This window comes from Bolinopsis microptera, chromosome 5, assembly GCF_026151205.1.
Source record: "Bolinopsis microptera isolate Bmic1 chromosome 5, MBARI_Bmic_1.0, whole genome shotgun sequence".
Classification (NCBI taxonomy): domain Eukaryota; kingdom Metazoa; phylum Ctenophora; class Tentaculata; order Lobata; family Bolinopsidae; genus Bolinopsis; species Bolinopsis microptera.
Window position 1 is genome coordinate 9,042,348 of NC_087076.1, and position 23,436 is coordinate 9,065,783.

General features: G+C 38.3%; 2 protein-coding genes across 2 annotated transcripts; one reads left to right on the top strand and one right to left on the bottom strand.

Annotated features, from left to right (window-relative positions):
* The first annotated feature begins 379 nt into the window (after positions 1-379).
* LOC134815128 (uncharacterized) lies at positions 380-23,194 on the top strand. Its single transcript, XM_063823623.1, has 22 exons — positions 380-549; positions 686-786; positions 2,944-3,144; positions 4,400-4,615; positions 4,893-4,988; positions 5,192-5,281; positions 8,699-8,893; positions 9,056-9,259; positions 12,640-12,756; positions 12,969-13,127; positions 13,253-13,370; positions 15,277-15,461; positions 18,233-18,302; positions 18,444-18,655; positions 18,828-19,004; positions 19,618-19,737; positions 19,816-19,944; positions 20,202-20,312; positions 20,514-20,679; positions 20,853-20,924; positions 21,125-21,188; positions 22,313-23,194. The coding sequence occupies exons 1-22, from the start codon at positions 380-382 to the stop codon at positions 22,442-22,444; spliced, it is 3,105 nt and encodes a 1,034-aa protein (XP_063679693.1). The 3' UTR covers positions 22,445-23,194.
* On the bottom strand, positions 16,294-17,920 carry LOC134816147 (homeobox protein unc-39-like). The gene has a single exon (XM_063824916.1). It carries the CDS (start codon positions 17,796-17,798, stop codon positions 16,740-16,742), a length of 1,059 nt encoding a protein of 352 aa, XP_063680986.1. The 5' UTR covers positions 17,799-17,920; the 3' UTR covers positions 16,294-16,739.
* Positions 23,195-23,436: the final 242 nt, after the last annotated feature.

A 23,436-nucleotide genomic window follows, 5' to 3' on the forward strand; every position in this document is an offset into this window, starting at 1 on the left:
TTTGAATAATATCTTTGACCTGAATTATCTCCGTAATTTAGCTTATGACAAGAGATATTGGCGGAAATTACAATGAAGTTTTTGATTTTTAGTTTTTGTTTTAGGGAAAGATTAGACTTGGGCATTGTTTTTTAACTATCCCTTGTTTAGAACTTTGATTTAAATTTAAAAAATTTCCTGAAGACCCCCCTGGCCCCCTTAAACAAAAATGTTGCAAGACAGTACTATATGATTCGTTGATCGAAAATCATGAAACTCCAGAACTGGCTTATATGTATATATCCTCAAAAAGTTAATTATGAATATCACAATTAATATGAAAATAATAAAATTTTTCCGCTATTTGACCGAACAAATAATAAAATAATCTCTGGATAGAATGAATGTAGAAGTCTTACTCTTGGCACTGATTGGGATTGTCATAGCGGATAATACTTGTACTTACATAAACCAGAACAAAAACGTGGTTTCTGTCAGCAAAGTTTCTAGAAGTTCTGGTGGCAACACAGAAGAGATTGATGTTCAAGTTGGGGAATCAATAACAATTAGGTATGTTAATACATGTGTTATAATTACCCTTTTCTAAGTATATTCATTTATGATCAATTCAGGCATTGATATTTTTCTGTCCTTCATACCTTGATTTTTAAAGTAGTAATCAACTGGCTTGATGTTACTTTTGCAGTTGTGTAGATACAACCAACAAAGCATTCGAGTATGGAGCAAAGACTGTTTACAGTTGTGATGAGGCATCCACTGACAAGGTCAATCTTCCTCTCTGTGTTGGTAAGTACAAATTCACATTCAATTTAATACCACTTTTGTTCTACACCTTTTTCTGTTCAAAGCTAACACAACAAACCAATTTCATTTATTGAGGATTTCCTTATTATTTTCTAAAGATATTGCACATTGTATATAAGAGTGCATCCATTGGCTGTCTACTAGATTTTGTCAGCATTGGAATGTCTCATTGTCTTTCACGATCGAATATTAGAAAGTTTTAAGCTCTCACATTTTCAGAACTTAAGGCAGTATTGAATTGAGAGTAATTGTAGTGAAGTCTGTATATCAGTTTACAGTGAAATATTAAGTCATTAGGTGGTCTTGCATTTCCGTGAATACAATGTACACTCTTTACCAAACTATCATATCATATACCACCAATAACGGATAACCTTATTGGCTTATTGAGTTAGGCACATACTGTAATACTATATTAGGCATATGTTACTAGCTATTATATTAGGGATATATTACTTTTATTTGCATTTTTATGCCCTCTCTTGCAATTTTGGGATATTTCATTCAATCTTCCATGTAAATTCTGGACTGTAATCAGGCAGCACCTATATTGGTCTAGTATTTCGTTTACACTTATAATCCGCCCAAAAGAATAAGCTTATCCTTAAATTTTAAATCTTAAATATTATGCTTAAAAGCCCTCCAGAAAGAAAATTTGTGAACAGAAAAGTTGCAATAAAGAATTTCATTGTTACTCAGTATCTATTGTATTAGGACATGACGTGTTGGGTTCATTGTATACAGAAGATACATACACAATACACATCAGGATGTGAAGCGTTGCTGCGCGCGCATTGGAGGACGCAGGCCCTTCTTCTGCAGCTCTGTCTGAACACCAATTATTCCATATAAGGAATAATGGCAGATTTCTGAATTGTTCGACTTTCAGGATGAGGATCGTTTAAGAGGTGATTTTGTCTATTGTTACTGAGATAGTCTGCATCTAGTGACATCATTGAGGTCCTCAACTCTGAACTCTAAACTCTAAACTCTCTACTCTGTACGAAGAATTTGCCTACTATATACTGTTTACAGTGTTTTGAAGATGCTAGTTTCGCATAAGAAAGCGGGAGTTCTAGGTTATGGGGCGATTTAATGGGTTTCCGGGACTAGGTTGAAATGCAATGTTTAATGTTATTATTAAAGGGGCACAGTTTCACGTGATGATTAGCGGTCCAAATGGCCCTTGTAACTGTAATGCAAGCTAATTGTTCCTGGTTAGAAATGTGCAGTTTTCGCAGCATTTCATCAGATATGTCTGACAATCTTAAGATCACTCAACACTAGACACTGATTTGTAGCGCACTTGTACAATGTGTGTTTATCAATACTTTATCACCTTAATTCTCCGTGTTTTAAAGAAATTTGAGACATGCAATAATGACATTCAGATGAGTTCAGATGAGGTCACTACAAAGTGAGGAATTCTGTAATATGAATTGTAGACCTTGGGAATCGCGGTGTCATGGTATTAAATCAATACTCTCCATAGAATCTGTTGCTATGGCAACCCTTCATTAGAGATGTCCCTTGTAAAGTAACTGAACGCATTATTACACACTTTACATGGCCCTCAACTGGATTGCTGAAATGGTCACATCTCTTATAGTTATTTATATATTAGTAAAATATCTCAGTTAAATCTGAGATATTAGGATGTATCTCCATTTATGATTAAAGAAAAAGCTTTTAGACTTTAGAATGCTATTGCAATTCCATTAGCCATCTTAGTTAGAAGAAAGATCTATTATGTTAAAATATGTGTCGTGATATGAACCTCTTACTAGTCAGTTGAAACTAGAATATAAAACTGGTATCTACAGAGACAGAGACACTAATAGTTAATACAGATTACAGGTTATCAATAAAGGGTTGTTTCTGAAGACACACTGCTATATTATATACAAAATAACTTTATAATTAACAGTAATCTAATCCCCCCTCCCCTGGGTATTAGGTTGAGTATTGTGACTACAACCTGTTAACTTGACTATATAGCTGTATTCTGCCGTGTTTTTCTGACTAAATAACTACAGATCTAAGTTTAATTGGTGTCACAGGTTTTCAGAATAATAAATCTCCGAATAAAATGTAAGCCCTTCTACTTCAGTATCCTAATTGTAACCTGATCTCGCTCAGATAAGTGTCAGACACTGTTAAACCTGGACCCAGACCAAGTGTCAGTGTTTGTACTAACAGACGGAACTGTGGTTACTGATCAGACGTTAGCTAAAAGTACACCTGTAACCATACATTGCAGTCAAGATGAATACGCTCAGATGTTCAAACAGGTTGACACCCAGGCGTGTGAACTGTGGAACAGTGACGCTCTCTGTAAAAGTAAGTCAGGGTGGGGTTTAGTGAGGTTTAGTGGGGTTTAGTGGGGTTTAGTGGGGTTTAGTGGGGTTTAGTGGGGTTTAGTGGGGTTTAGTGGGGTTTAGTGGGGTTTAGGGGGTTTAGTGGGGTTTAGTGGGGTTTAGTGGGGTTTAGTGAGGTTTAGTGGCGTTTAGTGGGGTTAAGTGGCGTTTAGTGGGGTTTAGTGGGGTTTAGTGGGGTTTAGTGGGGTTTAGTGGGATTTAGTGGGGTTTAGTGGGGTTTATAAAATAATATCACTAGCGTCATGAAATTTAGAAATGTTTTACTAGAAATTATTTATAAAAATTTGGCTTTTTGCCAATCTGCCCGTTAAGTCCCTCCCATTAGCCTGACTATCCTGTCATTTTACACTTACATGACAAAGTTTAAATCAAGAGTTGCTACTTGAACTGCATGCCAAATGCCAGGACCTATCTTTATAAGCACTTCTGCATGTTTGATATATTTCTAAACAGAATATGCATCGTTGGAGGTGTTAAATTCCTTGTTTATGTTTAGAAATGGGGCGTGTCAAAAACAAAATTATAAGCCAAACTTGTTGGAAATAAGACATAAGCTATTCAATTTATTAAATAATTGCCACATCTAACTAAAACACTCCACCAATATTACACAATTTTTTTCTCCGCATCAGACGAACTTTGGTCGACAACATGAAGATGTTACACTTGATATTATAGCGGCAACAAAATAAAGAATTACCTTTCAATTAAAAGAGAAAACTTACAGCTGCGCCCTAACCTGGAACCAATTATTGCTCCCTAGACAATAATGACTTGAGAATTAGAATCAGTAAAGCAAGAGAATTGTAGTCAAGTTGGTAGTGAAGGGTTTCGAACTGTGACGTTTTTATTGATAGTTATTGGTGAATTGTTCCGTACCGCTTGTTTGGAAGGGTTACGGGGTTAATTATTATAAGAATAAGAAAACACCGCTTCATGGTTATAATAAGCCATTATTTTTCTCTCCGACAAAAATGTTGTCAAGAATAAACAATATTCAGTGACCAGAAGAGCTCAGGACATGGTATCCAAAGAAAATAGATCGAGCAATCGTTATCACAAATAACAATTTCACTAAGAAATCACGAAGAAAATTCTATCAAAAATGTACAGAACAACAAAAATAAACAAAAATCCTTCTATTAAATTTCCAAATGTCCAATATATATAATACCTCCCAGTTCCCACCTACATTCTACAACCCCCTTTTCCCTCAGAAATGTGCACCCTCTCCTCCTACTCGCCCCTCAACACTGACCTCGCCAGTACTGGAGTAAAACCCTCTCTAGCGGACCCACAATACCTACAAGTTGGCTTCTCTGTCTCCATCTCCTGTAAAAGTGCTGATTACGCTCAGCCCTTGGGAGCAGCGTCATCCCACACCTGTAACCAGGATCACGGGAACGATGCTATTGTCATTGAAAACTGTAACAGTAAGTGTGATGTTATTTATTTTAAGTGCAGGGTGTTCTATTATTATATATAATATGTGCGGATGTGATTTGCTTTTTAAATAAAACGGTGTGGGATAATTTATGTCTGTAGAAGGGTTTTTGTAGTAGGTGTGAACGGGGGATTCTAAGATTTAGAGGTTGGCCAGCATAGCGACCACAACTGGTTACCTAGCAATTGAGACTAAAATTCAATAATCTGATCTTAGGGTTTTGTAACGTTATTGCATTTATTGTAAACAAGCTAACAACCCTTCAGAGATGTGCAGAGTTCCAACACCTCCCACTGACACTATCTACCAGGCTACACAAGATCAACTCAGACAGGGACAAGCTTTCACTGTCAAATGCACAGGTAAATTATATCATGTTACATATTTCATATATTATTTCATATTAGATTTCTGTGTACAAATTCGGTAATTTGTTCTCCTTGTTACTTAATCTAAGAAGAACATTTCTTTGATAATAATATTACATAATTTCCCGAAAACAATGTTATATTTATCACAAAGAATGCTCTACTTCTCTGATCTCTCTAAAATACTCCTCCCACAGGAGCCCTGAAGTTCCCTATTGATCAGACAGTTAGAGAGGTAGAGTGTCAGAGTGATGGTACTTTTCACACTCCCTACCCTACTTGTCAAGGTAAGGGCATGTTATCCTGTTAGAATGTGATCGTTTATATTTTGTCGTTTATCTGTATAATTATTTAATCCAAATGCGGACTGATAGGAAACCTGCAAAACAAAGTACCTAGTGAGCTGTGAGCCCTTAAATCACCAGAGATTCAGGTAAAATCAGCTCCGAGCCTCGGATCCAGAATAGTATACCACGTGGTATAACGCGTGGTATAACACGTGCTATACATATCAGGTGTTGTGTGTCCCACCTGGTGATAACATGTAAACACCAGTGTTTCTGTTCCACCTAAGTGTACACCTGGACCTCACACTCTCACCTGACTGAGCTGCTATATAACTCTAATTTAGCCTTAACCCATTAGGGACGACGAGTTTTAAAGTTTGCCGATTTTGATGCCGTTTAACACACTAGGTCACATTACAGCAAAAATGAGATATCCAAAAAAGCTAATCTGTATCTCGTTTACTTTAAAAGATACAGCTATGGTCGCATACGACCCACTCGTCCGGGTCGCAAACGACCCATCACGGTTTTTCGGCTATTACTTCTGAAACAAAGACGTTAGGATAAAATAAAAACTGTAGCATAAGTTAAAAACTTATGGTCAATACTGTGTGACTCTAGCTTTTCAAAAATAGAGAATTTGGGTCATTAACGACCCACTCGGCTCACTTGCTTATTACTACATTTGTCCATGTAACTTCTTGAATTCAGCCTAAAACATGACATCATATGTGCAAAAACGCCTCTCAGCAAGTGATTATCATCATAAACTGCGAAAAATCGGTTAAATGGGTCATTAGCGACCCACTAGGACCACAAAATTGATTAATTAAATATAATGTTGTCAAACTATTACAAATATTATTATAAAAACATGTTATATCTTGGTCATTACTCCTGTACGTTGATTTAACTTTTAAAATCGACCAACTGGGTCAATAACGACCCACTCGGAAGTTGAACCACGTCATTAATTATCAGTATCATGCTGTTCCACCATCAAGAAAGACACTCGTAGGTCTTAACTCCACACGGACCACGGTGGCTGACCACTAGCCCTCCTGAGTCTGGAGTCTCAAGGTGATCTGCAGATCACGTCACCCAATCACTGACAAATAATGGGCAGAATTGGATTGATAGGTAGGTGAGTTTATCAGCTGTTACTACACGACCGTAATGTCGTGGGACAACAAACAACGTGCCTATCTTTTCCCGATTCCTAGTCCAAGAAGAACTATACAACTGCTGGATTCAGATTTCAGATGGCTGCATCTACTCATTTCGCAGCTTCCTTTCTTTACTTCTTTATAGGGGCCGTTCACATTGACATAATATAATTACGTTATCACTTATTGGACAATTTTTAGCCCCGCCCCCCCCCCCACCCCACCACATAGCTATTATGTCAAAATTACACTAGCGTAATCATTTGGAAACCCCCCTCCCCCTCGGCCGATGACGTAATACTTGGTTTCGTTTTGAAAGCTGCCTCGTTGTTGCGGGGTTGTTACCCACAACAAAGTAGTTGTCTGAGAGATTGCAGGTTGCAGCACCGCCAGCCAGATGGGGGGGGGGGGGTGCTTTTTCCTTGTCCTTCTTCGCAGAGCTGTAGATTTAGCCATCTGAATGCAGCAGTTGTTTAGTTATTCTTGTACTTTCTAGGAATGTCAAACAGATTGGCATGTTGGATTAGAATATGCAATTTGACCGCTCTTCTTTCAGAATTTACCCAAGGTTACAGGATATCTCGTAAACTTCGTTCAGGGGATTTTTCTTGAGTGACCGTGGGACCCTGGGTCTCAAGCGGTGAGTTGTAGCAGGTCGTTTACCAAGATACGAAATTGACGAAAAAGGTAACAGAATCTAATAAGCAACAACAACAGCATGGCTATTATCTAGCAAGTTAGGAACGAGGGCCGATCTCCTTTTCTTTTGCGACACGGCCACGGTCCTTTCGGTACAGATTTCCACGCACCATAGTCAGGACGCAACTCCAGGCATATGCAGTCGTGTTATTCTCGCAGCTCTTTGATGAGTGATGACTGCCCTTCAGTTGGCCCTGGATCTCATAATGGCTAGTGGTCAGCCACCGTGGTCCGTGTGGAGTTAAGACCTACGAGTGTCTTTCTTGATGGTGGAACAGCATGATAATTAATGAAGTGGTTCAACTTCCGAGTGGGTCGTTATTGACCCAGTTGATCGATTTAAGAAGTTAAATCAACGTACAGGAGTAATGACCAAGATATAATATGTTTTTATACTAATATTTGTAAAAGTTTGACAACATTATATTTAATAAATCAATTTTGTGGTCCTAGTGGGTCGCTAATGACCCATTTAACCGATTTTTCGCAGTTTATGATGATAATCACTTGCTGAGAGGCGTTTTTGCACTTATGATGTCATGTTTTAGGCTGAATTCAAGAAGTTACATGGACAAATGTAGTAATAAGCAAGTGAGCCGAGTGGGTCGTTAATGACCCAAATTCTCTATTTTTGAAAAGTTAGAGTCACACAGTATTGACCATACGTTTTTAACTTATGCAACAGTTTTTATTTTATCCTAACGTCTTTGTTTCAGAAGTAATAGCCGAAAAACCGCGATGGGTCGTTTGCGACCCGGACGAGTGGGTCGTATGCGACCGCAGTTAGTAAACAGCGTCTAGCTCTGTTTGTGAACATTTGATTATCACGGGCTTTTCATTTGTGCCAAGGAAATCGTTGCCCGCAACTATTTTGTTCTCAAAAAAATAAGCCTACATAAAGTTTTAATGTCCCAATCAAGGCAAGAAGTTAAGTGGAATATTTTCCAAATATGACGACTAATTAGTCTAATTATTTAATTGTTAGTGATTAATTGGGTCTCGGCTGGAAAGTCAATAATGTAGCCCAATAACTTTTGAGCATATGTGCGAAAGATTCGTGGCGTTTAGTATTTTGGTTTGTCCTCTGTAGCCTCTAGAAAAGGTGGGTCGTAAACGACCCTATCGTCCCTAATGGGTTAACATATATTATATTACTCTATTAGAATTTATAAAATTGTATCATGTAGTTTCTAGATCGTAGAGTAAAACTTTTAAATGAAGCTTTCTCACGGTTACCTGTTGTATCAAATTAATTTAGTAAAAACAAATTTAGTGTTCTTCATTTAGTGTTCTTTATACTGATGATTTAATACGCAGTAGCACATAAACTTGATTATCATAACTGATTTATTCTTTATAGTAGTAAAAACTGATAATAGATTGTAAAGTGGATTAATAATTAAGAAACTACAGAACAGTAAGATTAATAGGTAAGGTATGATTGCTAATCAGCCCCTCTATGAATTACCCATTTAACCAGCTACAAATCTCCATCCCTGTCCAAGCAATGGTCTCCCCAGAATACCCTGACCTCTATCATTAACCCCCTCAGCTACGTGTAAGATAAGCGCTACAGACTCCGCCACTACAAAGCTAAACAAGACAATAGTAGGAGGACTAGCCCAAAAGGAATCAGTGGAAGTGTCGTGTGCTGATGTTAACTTGTTGTTACCCTTCGGGTACAAAACACCCTGGGTTATCACCTGCGGTCCTGATAATCTGGATATTGATGTACCTGCTTGTCAACGTATGTTACTCAATATTTACATTCATGTCATTGTATTTAAGTTACAAATTTAGAAAAATTAATGAAATATAAAATTATGAGCTGGTGCTCCCCACATTACTATAACAAATCTCAGTTATCATATTATACCTAATCCCCTTTATATCTATTGTTTTATTTCAGAAACCTGTGCTGTACCGGCTGCTCCCCCTCACGCTACACTGTCCCAAGTAAACAGTACCCGTTTGAAGCTCAGAGAGCCTATAACGGCTACCTGTAAAGAGTATTACAGTTACGAGGTGGATATGGGCACCTCTAACACTAAGGAGTTTACTTGTTCGGATACAAGTGGCAGCCCTACCGTGGATATCAACGACTTTTGTTATGGTGAGTGGGATGATGCAGCTGACTGTAACTAAGTGTTACTAGGTGTTACTAGGTGTTACTAAGTGTTACTAGGTGTTATTAGGTGTTTCTAGGTGTTACTAAGTGTTACTTAGTGTTACTAGGTGTTATTAGGTGTTACTAGGTGTTACTAAATGTTACTAGGTGTTACTAGGTGTAATTAGGTGTTATTAAGTGTTACTAGGTGTTACCAAGGTAAGTGGGAGATACAACTGACTCAATTTTTGACTAAAATGTACCCTTGTTCATCGTTACACCATAATGTTCTGAAAAACTCACGCAAAACTTTCGTTATTCTCGTAAATCAAGGAAGTAATTGAATCTACATTTAAAGTTACATAATATTTGGAGCATGTCCTGTAAGATACATGCTTGATAAGTATGAGATGTACCAAGGGTCGGATGCTGAATGCAGATAGGATCTTCAATCTTCAATCTTCATCTGAGAGCAAATAATTGGAGTCTCAAACTCTAACCCGTCAGTAACTCGTACAGTGATATTGCTACATTGGTAAATTGTTCTTTGTATTATCTAAATAACTTCTAAGGATTATATCGCCTGTGTGACTGAGATTCTAATTGAGATTAGCGTGCACTTTACCCCACCCATAGTGTCTTCTTAAACACTTACCTGTCTAGTCTGATCTCGTAAAACGGTTACTTGGTGATGTCTAGTGTTGCTATGGTTACTTGGTGATGTCTAGTGTGAAGTCACAGTTCACACCCTCTTTTTCCCTTTTGAGTAGACCTCCAAAAAGAGGGAGATTTTGTCAAGCGCTCGGAAATGGACAGCCTTTGATAAAAAAAGTAGATATAAGGAAAGGCTGTTTGTTTGGTATGTTGGTTCGGTTTATCTGTAGAAACAGGTTCAACCGATTTAAATAGGAAAAATTAGATGATTTCATCTATTTCTAACGACACCCAATTAATGGTTCCTAAAAATACGGTTGAGGAAATTAAGAATCCGCCATTTGTTGCAGACTGTAGTCTCTTTCACCCAGTTTTCCAAAATTAGCGAATTTTTAATTGAAACAGTCACATTGTATCCTAGATCATCTGCTTTTCAGTATGAATGGTTAATTAAGTACGGTTTATCTCTAACCATGACGTTATAACGTTTAGTTCAAGTTAAATTTTCATGTAAATTACAAATAAGTGCATTATAACAGGGAAATAATTGACGTCAATTCAACCGTTCTAGTCGTTTTGTCTGAGGATTGAATTAATTAATTATCAATTATTCTACTCATTAGTAAAAGTAATTGCACGCGGAAACTCTCCCAACCAAAGTAGTGGTACAGTGTGGGAACTGAGGACTGATTAGAATGTGATTGGTCACGTGACACTGATTGTACAGTGGTGTGTGATCATATTGTAATTATGTATTATATCATTATTGTATAATTATTAGCTCATCCCATGTTATCATAGTGATCACTCAATTTTCAAACTCAATTTCTGATTTTCAAATTCGAAAATGCACGTCAGAGTATGATTGAGCTCATTCCAACTTAATATTACATGTTAATGTAATAGCCCCACTTTAATGTCGCACTTTTTACACTTCAATGGGCCGCATTGTAAAATGTAATCAAAGAAACTTATTCAATGTTACTTATTCAATGTTAAAGGTAACATGACCTATTAAAACAAGGCGCCCCCTAGAAAAAGGTGGCAACTGGCTATCTACCAACATTAGATATATTCCCCACTGTTTTACCATGTGGCACTACCATGTGGCACTACCATGTGGCACTACCATGTGGTACTACCATTTGGCACTAACATTATCACATAAGTTACCCTCTCACTGTACAATAAAATATGCTGTGAGGATTGAATGACGGGAGGTAGAATCAGGATCCTGTAGTATATATATATATATGTATAATTGAACACTAAAGTTAAAGGTGTAGTGTTTCACATGAGACGAGGTCAGTAATAAGTTTAGAACGTATCGTATGGTGCACTGTGTGTGACGTGTGTGCGTGTGTGACCACCCAAATTGGAGTTAGCTCACACAACATGCGTTTCAAACTGGAGCAACCCGGGTCAAATTTCTGCAGTCAAAGTTAATTTATATAATGATATTATGTTGAAACAACGAACCCTTAGGTCTGAAATAAAACCATCTACCTTAATCGGGAATATTATGACTGGGATAAAGTGGTGGATTTTGGAAAATTCCGCCATATTTTTCCCGGTCAAAAATTTTACCAGTCATAAATTAACCCGCAATAATATTCCCGAGTAAGGTATATTCTCTGAAGTCTGAAGTAACGCTATGAAAATATGTTTCACTGTCGTGACACTGTCGTGACACTGTCGTGACACTGTCGTGACACTGTCGTGACACTGTCGTGACACTGTTGTGACACTGTTGTGACACTGTTGTGACACTGTTGTGACACTGTCGTGACACTGTCGTGACACTGTCGTGACACTGTCGTGACACTGTCGTGACACTGTCGTGACACTGTTGTGACACTGTTGTGACACTGTTGTCACACTGTTGTGACACTGTTGTCACACTGTTGTCACACTGTTGTCACACTGTTGTCACACTGTTGTCACACTGAAACAACGAACCCTTAGGTCTGAAATAAAACCATCTACCTTAATCGGGAATATTATGACTGGGATAAAGTGGTGGATTTTGGAAAATTCCGCCATATTTTTCCCGGTCAAAAATTTTACCAGTCATAAATTAACCCGCAATAATATTCCCGAGTAAGGTATATTCTCTGAAGTCTGAAGTAACGCTATGAAAATATGTTTCACTGTCGTGACACTGTCGTGACACTGTCGTGACACTGTCGTGACACTGTCGTGACACTGTCGTGACACTGTTGTGACACTGTTGTGACACTGTTGTGACACTGTTGTGACACTGTCGTGACACTGTCGTGACACTGTCGTGACACTGTCGTGACACTGTCGTGACACTGTCGTGACACTGTTGTGACACTGTTGTGACACTGTTGTCACACTGTTGTGACACTGTTGTGACACTGTTGTCACACTGTTGTCACACTGTTGTCACACTGTTGTCACACTGTTGTCACACTGTTGTCACACTGTTGTCACACTGTTGTCACACTGTTGTCACACTGTTGTCACACTGTTGTCACACTGTTGTCACACTGTTGTCACACTGTTGTCACACTGTTGTCACACTGTTGTCACACTGTTGTCACACTGTTGTCACACTGTTGTCACACTGTTGTCACACTGTTGTCACACTGTTGTCACACTGTTGTCACACTGTTGTCACACTGTTGTCACACTGTTGTCACACTGTTGTCACACTGTTGTGGCATTCATATTAATCGTCGTTGTACCTAATAATAATGTCTCTCCAGTGTATGCAAAGTTATCCAGCAAAACTACTGGTACAGCAAAGCTTGAGCTAAAGGGTGAAATAAACGACGGTGGAAACTACGACAACGGTGATACTGTCGTAGATTTTATAATAACAGGTTCGTTTGTTCACTTAAAGTTATTAAATAATACAAAATAATTCAGATTACACAGATTATCTAAGAACTAGATAACATGTTTTATGAAGGAGACAGGTACAGACTCTTTATATAAATATTTCTTCTTATTTTCTTTCTTACCAGTTATCTGCCCTATCTGTCTACACTGTTGTATTTCAAAACATACCAATCATATAAAATACATTGAACAGGAGCAACAACTGATCTGGCGAAGCAAGCAAAGCCGAATGTAGCAGTAGAAGTTGTTGTGGGTAGCTATGAACCACTAAAAGTGGAGGTGAGGACTACTTCAGTGGATAGTAGTGGGGAGAAGAAGGTTATTATTATCACCGAGCAGGATATCTACCCTGGTGAGCCAACTTAACGTTTTTAGTTATCACTTTTACTTAAGGTTTAAATCAAATTATTTACATATGTATAACCATCTTAATTTTCCTCTGCAATGTAGATCTGATTCTCCTCCTCCCCCTGCCAGGTCCCTCGTCACCACCAGCAGTACAACAAGACTCGGCTAGCTCCACTGTTAATGTTCAGCTCGTACCATCTGCTGGTGATGTTATCTTGGAGAACGTAGTACAGGAACATCTTATAAAGTAAGTGTTCTTTATCAGTACATCTGTAGCTAAGTGTTACTAGGTGTTACTAGGTGTTACTAGGTGTTACTAGGTGTTACTAGGTGTTACTAAGTGTTACTAAGTGTTACTTAGTGTTACTAGGTGTTACTAGGTGTTACTAGGTGTTACTAGGTGTTACTAGGTGTTACTAGGTGTTACTAGGTGTTACTAGGTGCTACTAGGTGTTACTAGGTGTTACTAGGTGTTACTAGGTGTTACTAGGTGTTACTAGGTGTTACTAGGTGTTACTAGGTGTTACTAGGTGTTACTAGGTGTTACTAGGTGTTACTGCTGGTGATGTTATCTTGGAGAACGTAGTACAGGAACATCTTATAAAGTAAGTGTTCTTTATCAGTACATCTGTAGCTAAGTGTTATTAGGTGTTACTAGGTGTTACTAGGTGTTACTAGGTGTTACTAAGTGTTACTAGGTGTTATTAGGTGTTACTAGGTGTTACTAAGTGTTACTAGGTGTTATTAGGTGTTACTAGGTGTTACTGCTGGTGATGTTATCCTAGAGAACGTAGTACAGGAACATCTGATAAAGTAAGTGTTCTTTATCAGTACATCTGTTTTGCTCTAAAGATGTGGGTCATATTTATCACGCATATATCTTCAGTTCTGTTTTCTTTTCCATCAGGATTTGAGGAATGTTTGCAACACAGCTACCATAATGATTTTATATGTGATATCCTGATAAGAGCATTGTCTATGAGTTGCTTTTTTAATGTGTTCAAATTGTCTGATAATCAAAAAGGAAAACTGCTTATTTAGTAAAAGGTAGCAGTTGTTGACAACCTTTTACTAAAATTGTGAACACTGAACAATTATTTTATTGTTAGAATTTAACGCCTACAAATGAATCGTTACTAATGTTGTATTGACGCCGAATTTCTCTGATCGTTCACAAGTTTGACATTAGCTGATTAGCTCATCACAATGTGAATCCAGTGGCATATGCTGAAATGACCATGACTTATTGTCTTAACAAAATACTGATAAATGCATGTGAAGAGCAGTTATTACTTTCCTCGTTGAGTTATATCCAGTACAATCAACGAATTGAGCCATATATTTAGAATACATCCTTGCCATATTATACTACTTATAGTTTATATTACTAGCTGTAGTGGTCAGTTACCCACCAGTGTCACGTGTGCTGTCCACCAGTGTCACGTGTGCTGTCCACCTGTGTCACGTGTGCTGTCCACCAGTGTCACGTGTGCTGTCCACCTGTGTCACGTGTGCTGTCCACCTGTGTCACGTGTGCTGTCCACCTGTGTCACGTGTGCTGTCCACCTGTGGTATTTTAGAAAATAGATGACTTCACTCACAGAGCTGTTCTCAATAAATAACAACGTTAGTGGTCAACACACACGCACTGGCGTGACGACATGCTTGAAAAGAAAGCAGTATTAAAGTAAACAAAACACAGTTTAACTTGAGGGATTTGTAGCGGTGTATTTGTAGTTGTGAATGGTAAGAATAGTACAGGTTACTACTGCTTCATAAGAGAGTTGGGATCATGATATGAAGCAAACATTAACTGGAGTTCGTGATACAACGTACAAATGATACTTTGTGGATACTTTTTGTTACTATACTAAATACTTGTGTTTATTACAGCACAACTAAGAGCAAGGCTCTTACTACAAAGCAAGAGTGAGGCTTGTTGGTACTTATGTAGCTTGAATGCAGTGAAGGAGAACTAATGGACGACTTAACAAAAGCATTTTTAAAAAAGTTATGTTAGAGTTGAAAAGCAAGGCTTTCAAATAAATTAAAGATCCTAAGTGCCACCACAAATGTAACCACCATCGAACTTTAAACAGGTTATTTATAGCCTGTATTGCACAATATTACATAAACAATATTTGATATTGCAGGTACACGATCCAATACACCAACAACGGTAAAGATGAAACAATAGATGTCGGTAAAGATGACAGAAAGATACCCATCACACTTTCTAACTTATTACCTGCTACAACTTACACTATAACAACTACTACAGTGTTACCTGTAGAGTATGGCGGAGAGGGGGACCCTACTTCATCTACTGTTTACACTGGTAATATCAACTTAGTATTTCTGATTATTAGTTTATAATTTTGTAGTTTAATTGTACTCACTACTCACCACACACTACCTATATAATACAGCTTGAGTCTTGTATCCAGTGTATTGTTAGACACCTGGTCTCAATCTAGTGTACATTTGTCTGGTTGTAATTTAATTAACTTTCTTCATATCGTTATCACCATATTTGGACATAATCGGTCTGACCATTTGTACATTGCTTGTTCGACTAAGGCACCATCCCACATTGAGATGTATATTTCACATTTGAAAGGTGTTTGTGGTTTTTGGCGGAATCTTGTATATCTGCACGTTTATTCGCATTGTGTATATAGGATTGTGTTTCACAGTAAGTGTTTCAAGTTTTACTGATAACAGTTGATAAGCAAGCTGCTCATATTTAATCTTCTTGCTTGTGCCAATAAAGGAGATTTGCTTACGAACTGAATGTAGCGCGCGAGACTTTGATTTGTATTCTCTTTTTAAGTGTCAATTCGCACTATGACCATTTGCGCGCGCGCGCGCGTTGCGCGCCGCACAGTATGCTCATATCATGACGTATATACATGACATGATCGGCATAATGTGCAGTTTTCTTCATTTCCGATTAGAATAGAATATACATCCATCGAATTTACTAAGGCCTAGAGGGAAAGAGAGCTATTTCGTTAACTAATTATTAATTTTCTTGGATAATGTCGTCGGAAGTTCCAGTGTAATTTACTAACTTACTAAGAAGGGAAGCTTTCGAGTTGTATCAAACTTGTATTCTTACTTGTGTCATATTGATCTCACACTCAGAAGTGACACAAATATTTGATTAAAATCATTTCATGAATATATTATAACAAATCATTAAGCTTTATGCTATCAAATAAAGTAAACCTTCATATCCATAATCCAATCAAAGTATACGGTTTAAATCGTTGCATAATCAATGATAATACATATCCATAAAATTCTATTAGATGAAACCATGTAAGAGTTTACGTTTAATAACTTATGAGCATTAAAACTTGTGACTCCGGCTTTAGTACGAAGAAAACATTTATACAACATAAAATAATCGTGGATTAAAAGGTTTACGAGAGATTCCTTTCCTTCTTAGCGATCACTTCTGTCTTCTAGATCCGAGAAAATTTCAACTCCGCATTATTCGTACAGCTTCATCATCATCTGGGTTCTTCATTCAAGGTAGAGTGTCATCAGGAATAAGTTAAGTGATCAAGGTGGAGTGATAATACGAGCACAGCTGCAGTTTTAGGTAGTATTACGAACCTCTCTGTTGTCTGCAGACTTGTTCCTTACCCCTCATCCTCTTATTCTTGAACCAGTTACACACCTGCATGTAACTCAGATCACACCTCTCTGACAACTCCTTCTTCTCTAGAGGAGTGGGGTATTTGTTGTTGTTGTAGAAGTCTTCTAGCTGATCTCTAGAGCTCTGTTTGTAGCAGTAAAGGGTCCTCTCACCGTCCCATACTGTAGCTGGGAAGGGGTATTTCTTTCTCAGTCTGTATCTGTCCACTGCATTGGGAGGCTTGCCTCGTCTGAGTTTAGCGAACCCGTACACAGCTGACAACCAGAGCTCTTGTAGTGTGTCGTGGTGTTTTGGGGAGAAACAGTTGGTGGCTATCATCTCCATTACCCCCTTGTGGTTGCCTTGTAAGTGAGCTTCTTGGATCTGGTCAACTAGGCTGGCTTCTTGGTGGTTGTTGTAGTTGTAACCTTGCTGGGCGATCTGGGGAGTGGCGTTGTAAGCTGCTATCTGGTTATCTTTTCTATCTTTATAATGTGTACTGAGCTCTTTTATATCCTCATAATCAGTTCTGATCGGGATAGGTATCAAACGTGGGATTGCTTCCTCTGACTTCACAAGGTTGTTACTGTAAACACAGGAAGAAGGCGCTGGTAAATCTACTGGCTCCTCTTTAGCATTCTTCCAAACATCAAACTGAGTCTCAGGTCCAAACATTGTGTCTCTAAAAGAAGCTCCGCTATCAGATTGTTCTGGAGTCTCAGGATCACCAGTCTTTTCAGAACAAGACTCGAACTGACCTTCCTCTGATGGTTGGTACAGAGGATCAAACTTATCATAGTGAGCCTTTTCTTGAGGTGAGAGATAAGAGTTGTGGGGATCTGTTTCAGAGTAGGGAGGAGGAGGAGGACTGGGGTAGATACTGGGGTAACCTCCCCCCGCAGCTTCTAGGGTAGTGTTACCGATGAAGTAGTTGGAGATGTAGACGTTGTGTTCTGCTGGGTGAGTGTTGTAGGGTCCTGCTGGGTAACTTGTGGGGTAGCTGGGGTTGTAGTACATGTAGTTATCCATTTTGAAGGTGATATCAACGATTGCGAAACTGGAATGATAAACAAAGATAGCTTTGAAGGTGGGATCATCGGTATTTATATCAAACTGAGGGTAGAGATCGAGTAGACTCTTGAAGATCCGATAGTCTTGTTAAGAAGTAAGGAGTGAGCAAGTGGTTGATCGAAATGAGGGCTTCAGATAAGGATCACCTGAAACGTGTCACGTGATCAGGAAATCGTATCACGTGTCCTGCAAACCGACATCCAACACACGTCATGATTGTATACTTGACACTTAATCCGGTTTCACGGGTTCCTGCACGCATGTTCTTCGCATTCTATCACATCGAGAAGTGCACTGTGGCATGATGAACAAGCATACCGGAACAGAATGTCGGAATTATATATTTTAGTTTATTGGAGAGAATGTCTGAGTTTGAAATATTTTGCTTTCAGGACCAAGTCAGGTGGATGAGGCAACGTTTAAGAGTACTGTAATTGAAGATGCAGTGAAACTCGAGTGGGGGTGGGTCACGCATTTTTCTATTTCAGAGTCGTTGAAATTGCAAAACACTTCATTATCATCCATGATCATAAATTGATCATTAGCAGATATCTCAAAATAAATTGTCAAAATATTCGTAATTGTTAAATATCTAATCTTCAGTTCTGTTGACGGAGCTGATAAATACAAAGTAGATCTGTTTGAGAACGGAACGAGCACAAGATCCCATTATCCAAAAGATTCCAAGATTGAGTACGTTAAATTCAACTCCAAAACAACCTATAAGCTGGAGATAAGAGCAATAAGAGAGGTTGATATCAACAGTAAACTAGTCGAGTATTCCGGAGATATCCTGGACAAAGAGCTCTCAGGGCGTAAGTTTGCTTTGTGGATATTTAATTAGAAAATACAAATGTTTCCGCTAATAGTTTATTGGAAAAGTGGTAAAACCAACGATATCACCGCTCGAACCGATAAATCCGTACGACTGTCGTCTGTCAGAATATCTCACACATTGATCCTGACACCACCCTCTCTCTTCCCCAGCTCCACCAGCCCCAACTACGGACCAGTTCGAGGTAACCAACACCAGCGACAGTGTGACAGTACGGAGAGTATCCTCTGAGGATCAGACAACCCGCACTAACATGGTACAGGGTGATGGTGTGGGGTACATTGTGTTTGTTAGTCATAGTGGGGTCAAGGAACAGAAGACACTTGCAGGTTGGTAGCTTATGTTGGGGTTTGAGAACTATAATTAAGTGGGAATTAGGTAGTGATCTATCAGTTGTTAAGAGTGTTTTTCATCAGTAATTTCAGTTTTACCCCCTCCCCCCTCCGTAATCAACCGTAATTAAGACCCAACCCCCCCCCCCTGACAGCAATATTACGTAATCATGGCCTGACCCCCCACCCCCCCTTTGACTTTTTTCCCTGGAAATCATTTTTCTTTACGTTTCATGCTACCCTGATCATGATGAGATGATATCATTGTTATGATATCCGGCCAAGCACCTTTCAAACTACTTACTATAGTCAGATATCCGATTAATTTCTAAATTTTATCACTATCAGAATGAAACTGAGTGGAATTTGAATTAAAATTGTTATTTTAGAGGGTAAAAAAGAGAATTTTTAAATTAACGATCAAAAATCTCCCCGCCCCCCCCCCCCCCCCCCCCCCCCGTAATCAACCGTAAGCATTTGTAAACCCCCCCCCTCGGCTGATTACGTAATATGTGAACGACCCCTTAGTGTAGGGTTATGTTTTTAAATGTGGGACCAGCATACTGGCAACCAAAGATTCTGCAAATTTCACGATTTTACATTTCCGCAGCTGAGGAACCCTCCCTCGTGCTTGGAGACCTGAGGTTATCTTCAGACTACGAGATAATGGTAGCCCAGACTGTAGGGACAGGTTACGGAATGAAAACCTTCCTCAAATCCTTCAAAACAGGTTTGTAGACCAATTAAAACCGTTTTGGTTGAAGGGAAGGGATCCTAGGGATAACAAGCTAACACAGTAACTTTGCAGCGGACTGTAGAACACTGGACTGTGTGAACTGCCAGGAAACCACCCAGTTCGACTACGTCTCCTTCGAGACCGCTGTTACCGTTAAATGTCTGGATGAAAACTTCATTAGGGAGAAAGACGCTGAAACAGGTACGGAATTGTTATATAATCATCATTTGTGATGAGACTATTATAGACGTCCGCATTGGTGGGGATCTGATCGAGAGCTCCTTCCATTTTTGAAGAAAACTTCTCAATTATATGAAAATTTTCTTCACATCCTCATCATAAACCACGTCTACAAATTGCGATAATGATTTTGTGGTGACAGTAACCCTTCATGCTCTCGTGTTTGAGCATAGGGAATGATCGGTTAGAAACTCATTAAATTGGACACTTCCTTACAGGTGAGACAACGTATAAAGCAGAGAAAACTTTGCTCTGTAACGGAAACAACCAGTACGTGGATCAGGACAATGAGAACCAGATTATCACCATTATAGAGTGTATTAAACAAGGTAATTGTGGTTTCGTCAGATTACTTTCCTTCTATATATCGACCGCGAAAAACTGGCCGCCCAGACCCATTCACAGATTGCTTGAAGATATGATAGAACTATACTAAAAGCTCGCAACATAGAGGGCAGACCTCCGCAGCTGTGATAAAAACAGATGCTGTACCCTCAAACTCTAACCCACGGATCCCCTACTTTTTACAGGTGCGGTAATTGATCCGGTAGGTGGAGACTACACTTTATACTACATCATAGCTGGAGTAGGGGTATTCTTGGTTCTTATAATTATAATCATCATCGTGGTTATAAGACGAAAGAGAACTCAGGGATCTTATAACGCTAAGAAAGCTAAGGATACATCTAAAAATGGGTAATTCAGTCATTTTCCTAAAACGTATTGATGGTATGTTTTCTTTTTATCCGGAACTTATATTTTGCTACCTCGATCAAATTAAAATACAAATTACCGATAGTCTGGATCAAAGATCTGACAGTCGAGGTAAAAAGGAAAATGTTGCAGCCTCATCCAAACTGAATTTTCAGGGTCGCATCTCCAGACTTGGGCTTGGAACAACCAAAGACCTTTGTAAACGATGATGCCTTCTTCGAAAACAAGTGAGTAGCATCATCAGTCCATTGATAATCCTTAGCAAATATCCCAGGTATTCTTTATGCTAACAACCTCTTAGAAATTGGAAACTTGAGCTACTATAACAATTATCATGCTCATGCTCTGATATGGCAGCTCTTATTTGATACACCTAAATGTCACTGTTGTTATGGTTACTGTTGGTTGAACAGTAATATCTCCCTAGGTGGGATAACGAGTTACTCAGGGCTCAGTCAGGACGCAGTAAAGCTACTTCTTACGGGTCACAGGTTTGTTGTTTTACTAATTTTTTATTTTTTCCAGTTAACGTTACGGTTCACAAACACACTATTTTTGTTTATAAATTATTTAAAATTCCTTCAGGAATATTTGGTGTGAAAAGAACCACAAGAGTGAGAGAAAAAGAATAAACGGAAATGAAAACAGTGAATGTGAGATCGAGAGTAAAGTAGCGCCAGAACTTTCTAGATAACTTCAGAGACAAACACATTTGTGATGAGAGACACATTTTTATTAGAGATTGAGATATGAACTGTGTAGGGACAAAATGAAAAACTAGAAAAGTGCAATTTTTATATTTGTCAAAAGTGTAAAAATGTTGAGTGAGATTAAGAATTAAAAAAGAGTGTGTGCATGCAGTGTGTTGTTACCTAACAACTGTAACCTAGCAACACATGCAGTGTGTTGTTACCTAACAACTGTAACCTAGCAACACATGCAGAGTGTTGTTACCTAACAACTGTAACCTAGCAACACATGCAGAGTGTTGTTACCTAACAACTGTAACCTAGCAACACATGCAGTGTGTTGTTACCTAACAACTGTAACCTAGCAACACATGCAGTGTGTTGTTACCTAACAACTGTAACCTAGCAACACATGCAGTGTGTTGTTACCTAACAACTGTAACCTAGCAACACATGCAGTGTGTTGTTACCTAACAACTGTAACCTAGCAACACATGCAGTGTGTTGTTACCTAACAACTGTAACCTAGCAACACATGCAGAGTGTTGTTACCTAACAACTGTAACCTAGCAACACATGCAGTGTGTTGTTACCTAACAACTGTAACCTAGCAACACATGCAGAGTGTTGTTACCTATCAACTGTAACCTAGCAACACATGCAGTGTGTTGGATAGTGTGAATATGTTGTTAATACCTTAAATAAGTTTATGACATTGTGATTTGTGAGCTGTGACATTGGTGAAAATTTTACTGATATGAGAACTGAGAAGTGAGAAGCATGGACAATTTGGCACATTCTGTATATGAACGGAAAGTTATTTGGACACCAACCTAAACACATTTAACCTACTTATTTACTATTGAGTGGCCCTGTGAGGAGATTGAACCCAGTAACCCCGTGTTTTAGTAACCCTGATTTACCAGGAATTACGGATGACGATAGCGGACAGTGACAGTGGTATCACAGAAGACCTAGAGAACACATACTTCAACCCCACTCTGTACAGTACTAACTGTGAGGACGATACTATTTCTACTAAATCCGCCCTCGTGTGAGCAAGGGGTATTACCTAGCAACCGTAACCTAGCTACTGTAACCTAGCAACGGTTTACGAACTTTCAGTTAACTCAGATCAGTGTATCACGTGAGAGAGAAGAGGAATTAAAACTTTGCTTTGTTTCTGTGATAAATTGGTTTTGGAACTGTGTAGGGGATTGTGACCACAAACTTTAGAGATCATCATCTGAGAAACAGAAGAAGTTCTTTAATTAATTAATGAAGCTGACGTCAGGACTGAAGACTGTATTATAGTATAGTTACAGAGTTCAGTAACTACACTAGCTGCTACTGGAGTAGTAAGGACAGAGCTGTAATAATTATCAGAGTCACACTTCTGTTTGCTTTACTTGGAATATAGATTGATTATAACACATTTTAATAAACTGTTTATTAATTCAAATTTATTTATTATTTGATCAGTACGTAGGGAGTGTAATTAAGTAATCGTACGTTGATTTATAACAATTTATATTTAGTTTTGTTTGGCTGTACAGAAGCTAACAAGTTTAATAAACTGCCAGAATACGATAATTAAGGTTTTTACGACGAGAAAACTTCGTTTTGAAGAATAGTTCAGATAAATAATTACACGGAGAAATAATTAGTGATTTGTAATAACTCTGACTTATTTTAAATTGCCTGACTTGGGAGCACCTCATTATACCTAGTATTTAGTTTAGTTCCTGTATTAATATATTATACAGTAATATAATCTATTTAACTTAGATTTCAGACGATCACCAGGGTTATTTAATATAACAGACGCATTAATTAACTCCTGATTTACCTTACTACAATCACCTGTTTAGTTATTATTTATACGTATATCACAGTAATAATTAGAATTTAAATCTACGCTTTATTAAAACTGTTGATAAAGTTCCATTGTAATGTGGCGACAAATTTTATATTTGATTTTTATTCCCTTTTTTTGGAGGGACACTTGTTTATGTAGCATTTTTGTACCATGATACTATGATTTATTTGC

What these genes read in the sequence shown, in the direction of transcription:
- LOC134816147 (XM_063824916.1), bottom strand. Translation starts at nt 17,798, where the DNA reads ATGGATAACTACATGTACTACAACCCCAGCTACCCCACAAGTTACCCA.
- LOC134815128 (XM_063823623.1), top strand. Translation starts at nt 380, where the DNA reads ATGAATGTAGAAGTCTTACTCTTGGCACTGATTGGGATTGTCATAGCG. An exon ending in CAGTGACGCTCTCTGTAAAA is followed by an intron (nt 3,145 to 4,399) that starts GTAAGTCAGGGT and finishes CTTTTCCCTCAG; the next exon opens with AAATGTGCACCCTCTCCTCC. An exon ending in TCCCTACCCTACTTGTCAAG is followed by an intron (nt 5,282 to 8,698) that starts GTAAGGGCATGT and finishes TAACCCCCTCAG; the next exon opens with CTACGTGTAAGATAAGCGCT.